This window comes from Myotis brandtii, unplaced genomic scaffold, assembly GCF_000412655.1.
Source record: "Myotis brandtii unplaced genomic scaffold, ASM41265v1 scaffold233, whole genome shotgun sequence".
Taxonomy (NCBI): domain Eukaryota; kingdom Metazoa; phylum Chordata; class Mammalia; order Chiroptera; family Vespertilionidae; genus Myotis; species Myotis brandtii.
Window position 1 is genome coordinate 41,824 of NW_005358773.1, and position 6,254 is coordinate 48,077.

At 62.6% G+C, this 6,254-nt stretch overlaps 1 protein-coding gene across 1 annotated transcript in view; it reads left to right on the top strand.

The window, feature by feature from the left end:
- The first annotated feature begins 2,681 nt into the window (after positions 1-2,681).
- The window catches only part of BAIAP3 (BAI1-associated protein 3), a 9,700-nt gene continuing 6,127 nt past the window's right edge, over positions 2,682-6,254 (top strand). Inside the window, exons 1-13 of the mRNA XM_014539993.1 lie at positions 2,682-2,905; positions 3,104-3,191; positions 3,368-3,448; positions 3,786-3,893; positions 4,263-4,322; positions 4,444-4,510; positions 4,614-4,809; positions 5,103-5,147; positions 5,263-5,340; positions 5,426-5,528; positions 5,826-5,933; positions 6,009-6,104; positions 6,226-6,247. Coding sequence (XP_014395479.1) covers positions 2,718-2,905; positions 3,104-3,191; positions 3,368-3,448; positions 3,786-3,893; positions 4,263-4,322; positions 4,444-4,510; positions 4,614-4,809; positions 5,103-5,147; positions 5,263-5,340; positions 5,426-5,528; positions 5,826-5,933; positions 6,009-6,104; positions 6,226-6,247 — 1,240 coding nt within the window. The 5' untranslated portion in view covers positions 2,682-2,717. The remainder of the gene's footprint in view (positions 2,906-3,103; positions 3,192-3,367; positions 3,449-3,785; positions 3,894-4,262; positions 4,323-4,443; positions 4,511-4,613; positions 4,810-5,102; positions 5,148-5,262; positions 5,341-5,425; positions 5,529-5,825; positions 5,934-6,008; positions 6,105-6,225; positions 6,248-6,254) is intronic.

Sequence of the window (6,254 nt, forward strand, 5' to 3'; positions counted from 1 at the left end):
GTCCAGGGCGTCCCAGAGGGTCCGTGTGAGAAGGGGGCCCGCAGGGACCCCAACCCCACCGCAGGACCCCAAGCCCACGGTGAGTGTTGCGACTCCATCTCGCGCCGTCGAAGCTTGGCCGGTGCCCACCCAGATGGACCTGGGACGCCGACCCCTTCACCTCCTGCGTGGGTACCTCCAGGCGGCACTGGGAGGCCCCCAGGCGGAGGGCGGTGGGAGGTCGCAAAGACTCGCCCCCGGCCCGGGGAAACTGAGGCCGGTGCGAGCTCGGAGGAGCAGATCTCCGGCATTTCTACCCGCGCCCCGCTGTGCGCCCTCCCCCCGCTGTGCACCCTCCCCCAGGAGCACAGGAGTGGGAGGGGGTCGGGGTCGGGGCGGCTGGTCAGTCTGCCGCGGGGCTGGGATCCGGCTGAGGACCCTGAAGACGCTTTGCGGTGTTTCCCAGGCAACCGGCCGGGAAGGAAGACGCCCCAGCGCACCGTCCCTCCCACCCTCCCACGATCCTCGTAGGACCCTGGCCTCCCCAAAATCCGAGTCAGTGAAAGCCCCGCCCATCTCCTTCACCTACCCCAGGGTGCTAGGGGGGTTAAAAATATACATACTCATCTGATCATCTTCCGAACTTCCTGGACCACCCTCCCTCCATTGGGGGAAAGACCCCTACAAAACCGGTGGGGGCCCAGGTTCCCGTGGGCAGCACGGAGGGGTTGGGGAGGGGGGTCAGTGAGCGAAGTGGGGGGGAGATGTTGCATGGAGAACGTTGCGTGGAAACAGGTAAGGACGGTAAGAGGGGACCTCGAAGGAATAACGAACTCACGGGGTAAAATCATTGTTCATGCGTTCATTCCAGAAGCATCTAGCTACCCTTGACAGCTGGTCTCATGGAGCTCTAAGAACACTTGCAGAGCTGGTTAAAATTCATACTCCTGGGCCCCTCCCCAGGGAGCAGCATTTGTAATGGGCATCGCCCTTCGGTTGTGCAGGCTTACACTGTTTGGGAAGTCATTGGGGCCTGGGAGAGATGGGAATCAGGAATCAATGAAAAAGAGGGGAAGGGGTAACAGGGGCCAGGCTGGAAAGAGAAGACCGAGAAGATGGCATGGAGAACTGGCATGTGAGGCCAGACACCTGCCACTCCCTACCCCCACCCCCAAGTTGCCAGGGACCTGATTTCTGTGAGAAGGGCATCCAGCGCCCTGAAGGTGTTTATCCCTCTGAGGATGCCCAGCTGGCCACGGGGACACTGACGGAGGAGGCCGATCTGGCTTTTTGGTTCAGCTCAGCCACCCCAGACTCACCTGCCTCAGAACCACCGAGAGGCTAGTGGGAGACAGCCTGGTCTGGAGCTTTGGGTTTGAATCCTGGCTCTGAGCAGGTCACCCCAGGCCTGGGCTGTGAAATGGGGCATCCACTTTGCAGAATTGTCATTTCCCATTCACCCCGGCCCTTGGAGACAGCTAGGGGACCAAGTAGACCCAGCCATTTGGCTTGGCCCAGTGCCAACATGGCTGGCCTCAGTTTGCTGGCTGGACCAATGGGAGCTGTGGTTCTGGCCCTGGTGCCTGGGCACTAGCAGGGATGTTCTGTCTGCTGTCCAGGCCCTGAGGGTTGGAGGCAGGGACAGCTTGGGAAGCCGTCCCGCTGGGGCCCATCACACAGGTAGAGGGCTCTGTAGCTCTGCGCCAGGCTCACTCCTGCCCCATATGGGCTGAGGGGCCTTGGCAGCCAGTGAGTGCTTCCTGGGGCGCTGGCCGCAGGCCCACGGTTGAAGCTCTGGGTGAGGTGCTGGTTGGCTCCCAGGGCCGGGGCTGTTGGGTGCCAGGAGATCATCACCAGCCCAGGATCCCAGGGGAACCTGAGGCGTCTCTGAGCACTCGGAATGAGCCATCACTCCCAGACACCTGTGCCCAGACACCACTGTGGCCCCCATCTCGGCATTGGGCTAAGGGAGGAGGGAGGTACGGTCAGAAGAGGAGTAGGGTGGCCCACCTAGACTCTAAGACTCAGGATGTGCCAGGAGCCTAGTGCTTGGACACAGGACCCAGGGGGACCTGGCCTCCATCTCAGGCTGCCTGCTGGCTCTGCGGCCTTGGGCAGCTTCCTAACCCTGGGGCCTCAGTTTCCTCATCCTGATGAGGGGAACAGAGCAGCACCCCTCTCCAGGGCAGAGCATTATGCAGTGAGATGCTGAGTGGAAAATACAGGTAGGGTGCTGCCCCCCCACCACCGCCTTGAACATTTGGTTCTCACAGACACGTCCATCCCTGCAGCTCAGGCCACTGGGCTCCTGCGTCACGTTTGCCTGTGAGATGTAGAGCCCCTGTAGCCCCTGTCACATGCAGACACAGCGGCTGGCGGTTGCCCTGGCAACAGCTCAAGCAGCCGCTGCTACTCTGGCTTTGGGGGCTGCAGAGGGAGCAGCCCCTTCCACTCAAGTGGAAATGACAGTGGCCCTCTGCCCAGGCTGATGACTTAGAGAGACCAAGTGACTTGGCACAGTCCGGGGTCGGGGGTGATCTCCCGGGCCTCTGCCCTCCCAAACCCCCCTGCCTCTGGTGGCCATGAGAGTGCCAGCCCTCTCTTTGCCGAGGTGCCCTCTTCTCCTGCCTCAGGCTGTTCCCAGGACCATGGCTTCTGTTGGTTTTTGGTTAATTTAGTAATTGCTAAATCTGTTGTGCGAAGCTTCTTGGGGAGTGTATGGCAATGCTGCTGAACTAATGAAGGAACGGAGGACCGGAAGGCACAGCCGTGCTCTCTGCCCGCAGGCCCCCACCATGTCCACCTTGCTGGAGATCAAGAGCAGCGTGCTCAGGCAGGTGCAGGTCTGCCCGTCCTTCCGCCGGAGGACTGAGGAGGAGCCGGGGAGCGCCAGTGCTGACCCGCAGGAGCCTGCCACGGGGGCCTGGTGGGTGCCCCGTGGCCCAAAGGGAGCCCGGGAGGGTCTGTGCCCAAGAACATGGGGTGCCCTGTGGACATCGCGCTGTGCCCCAAGGCCTGCCTTCAGTCATGTGGGCTGGGGGCTGGTCCTGAGCCGGCAGCGTGTGCTGGGAGCCCTGAGCTTTGGGGAGGGTCTGTTGATCCCACGCCTGGCCTTTCTCGGCAGGAAACCAGGGGATGGCGTGGAGTTCTTCACCCAGATGCGCCTCATCCTGAAGAAGGAGGAAGGCAGACGGAGCCTGCCATGCCCTGAGGTGAGGATGGATCTCGGGCACTGCTGTGTAGCAGGGGGGGCATTGTGCCAGGCCTCCTCACCTGCCCCCTCCACATCTGGCCTCCATCCCTCCATTCCCTCCCTGGATCACCCCCCCACCCAATCAGCCACAGGACCCCCACCTTCGGAGACCCTCACCCCAGCACCCCCTCTTAGGTCCTATTGCGCAGCAGCTCGCCAGCCCCCACCGAGCCTGTGGACCCCAACCGTGGCCTGAGAGCCCTAACCCAGGAGGAGGTAAGAGGGATGGGGTTCTGGCCCTAGGGTGAGGCTGCGAGCACCTATTGTGTGCAGGGCTCAGAGTCTGGGACTCGGTGGACAGTAAAGGTGTCTGGGTGGTGGGCCAGGCCTCCCCATGCAAGTGAGTAAGGAGCAGAGGTCAGGGATGAGTAACAGCCCCCAGCAGAGGGCTAGGCAGGTGCAAAGGCACTGAGGCAGGGCGTGGATCTCTGCCAGTGGGAGGAGCTGCTGAGGACTGGGGGCTGGACACATAGAGGGTGGGCCCAAGGGGCCTAAAGGGAGACAGGGGTGTGGTGGCAAGGGACTCAGGGTGTGCTCCCCACACCACCCACAGGTAGAGATGCTCTATGAGGAAGCCTTGTACACCGTCCTCTATCGAGCAGGAACCATGGGCCCCGACCAAGTGGACGACCAGGAGGCCCTGCTGAGCTACCTTCAGCAGGTGAGCCCCATTGGCCCGGTCTGTCCTGCTCTGAAAAGGACCGGGACCACTGCCCACCACTGACATCACTGTCAGTCACCTGAACAACACACACATGTGCACCATGTACACAACATACACGATGTGTGTGTGCACAGACACACACACATACAGGCTGACCGGCACACCGGAAGGGTGGACACACACACGCACACACAGAAGGGTAGGAAGGACAAGCAGACACATCTTTTCTCTCACCTGTGTGCTACCCCCACCCATGACATTTGCAGTCGGGCATCCCTGTCTGGGGCCATGCCTGAGGCCCCCACGGGGATGGCCGGCCTTGCTTTGGGGGTCACCTGGGCCCTCACACCTGCCTGCCCCACACAGGTGTTTGGCACCAGCCCCGAGGAGCATGCAGAGGCCATTGAGAGAGTGAAGAAGGCCAAGGTGAGGCTGCCACCTGCCTGTGCAGAGCTGACCAGCCACATGCCCATGTTCAAGGACTTGGGTGGAGGGCACAGGGCAGGGCTGAACCCCTAGAGGCTCCTCAGCACCTCTCTGCCCACAGGCCCCCACATATGCCCTGAAAGTGTCCGTCATGCGTGCCAAGAACCTGCTGGCCAAAGACCCCAATGGTGAGCAAGGACTGGCCCGGACGTGTTAGCTGCTCCCAGACCTGGTTACTGTGGAGAGGAGGGGCGCCTGGGGTCAGGGACTGAGGCACTTACTGTGTCCCAGGCTTCAGTGACCCATACTGCATGCTGGGCATCCTGTCGGCCTCGGGCACCCCGCGGGAGCCAGGCCCGCACAAGGAGCAGCGCTTCAGCTTCCGGAAGGGTGCCAAGCGTGGCAGCCCGCAGCCAGCGAAGAGCATCCAGGTCACCGAGGTCAAGAGCAGCACTCTGAACCCTGTCTGGAAGGAGCACTTCGTCTTGTAAGCCCCCTCACCCAGCAGATGGTCAGGGAGGCATTGCCTGCAGTGCCAGCCCAGCCCTGGGGTACACGGGGGTGGCTGTGACCAGAGGGTGACCCCTGTAAGTAGCCTCAGTGCCTGCCTAGGAAACAAGGTGGCTTCATATGCCCACTTGCTAGAGGAGAAACTGAGTCTCAGAGAGATCCGTGTCCTCAGGGCCACACACCCTGTCATGGACGCTTCCCTGTGTCTCCTAAAATGGTCCCTGCCCAGCCCTGGGCAGCCCCTCACGGATATCTCTATTTTCCTTGTAGTGAGATCGAGGATGTCAGCACGGACCAGCTGCACCTAGACATCTGGTATAGACCCTGTGCCCTGCAGGCAGGGGCTGTGGGTGCCTCTGGGCTGAGGGTAGTGGGAGGGGGCACTCGGGGCTGGGCTGGGCTCCAGACAAGCCGGTGCCCCCTTCCTCAGGGACCATGACGATGATGTGTCCCTGGTGGAGGCATGCAGGAAGCTAAATGAAGTCATCGGCCTGAAGGGCATGGGCAGGTACAGCAGGTGGGACCCTTGTGCCCTCCCAGTGCTGGTGGCTCCCCAGAGACCACACGTGTGATGCCCACCCTGCTGTGCTCAGGTATTTCAAACAGATTGTCAAGTCAGCCCGGGCCAACGGGAAGGCGGGGCCCACAGAGGACCACACTGATGACTTCCTGGGCTGCCTCAACATACCCATCTGGGTGAGTGGGTGCGGAGGCTTCACTCACGGAACACCTGCTTGCGGGTGCCTAGGCTCTGGGGCACTGCCAGTGGCTGTGTCCTGTAATCCCCCCAGAGCCCTCCATCCTTCTAGGGCCATGGGGGAAAGCCTCACTGAAGGGGGGCGCAGGGCCAGTCTCCTTGGGACTCTGTCCCGGCACCCCTGAGTGCTTACTCTGTGCTAGTCACCCCAGTCCCCTGGGAAGCGTGGAGGCCTGTGTTCTCCCCACAGCCCCACAGCATCTGAGAACTCGCCATTCTGAATCCCCTTCCTGCAGGAGGTGCCCGTGGCTGGCGAGGACCGATGGTTCAAGCTGGAACCACGCTCCAGCGCCTCCCGCGTGCAGGGAGACTGCCAGCTAGTGCTCAAGCTGATCACCACGCAGGTGGGGAGCCGTGGGGACCCGGGCCCTGCACCCCAGCCCATGGCTCGGCCCCTGATGAAGGGCCCTGTGTTCCAGAGGGATACGGGCATGAGCCAGCGCGGGCGGTCGGGCTTCCTGTCCTATCTGCTGCTGCTCAGCCGTCTGCTGCAGTTCGAGCACCGAGCCGAGGAGGTAGAGGCGCCCTCGGGTCCCCGCGGCAGCTGGGTAGGGCCTGGGGAAGGCAAGCGACGGGACCGCAAGCGGGAGGGGATGGGGGTCTCCCACCTCCACCCACGCCCAGTCCCTCCCCCAGCCCAACTCCAGCAGCTGGCGGGGCGGGCT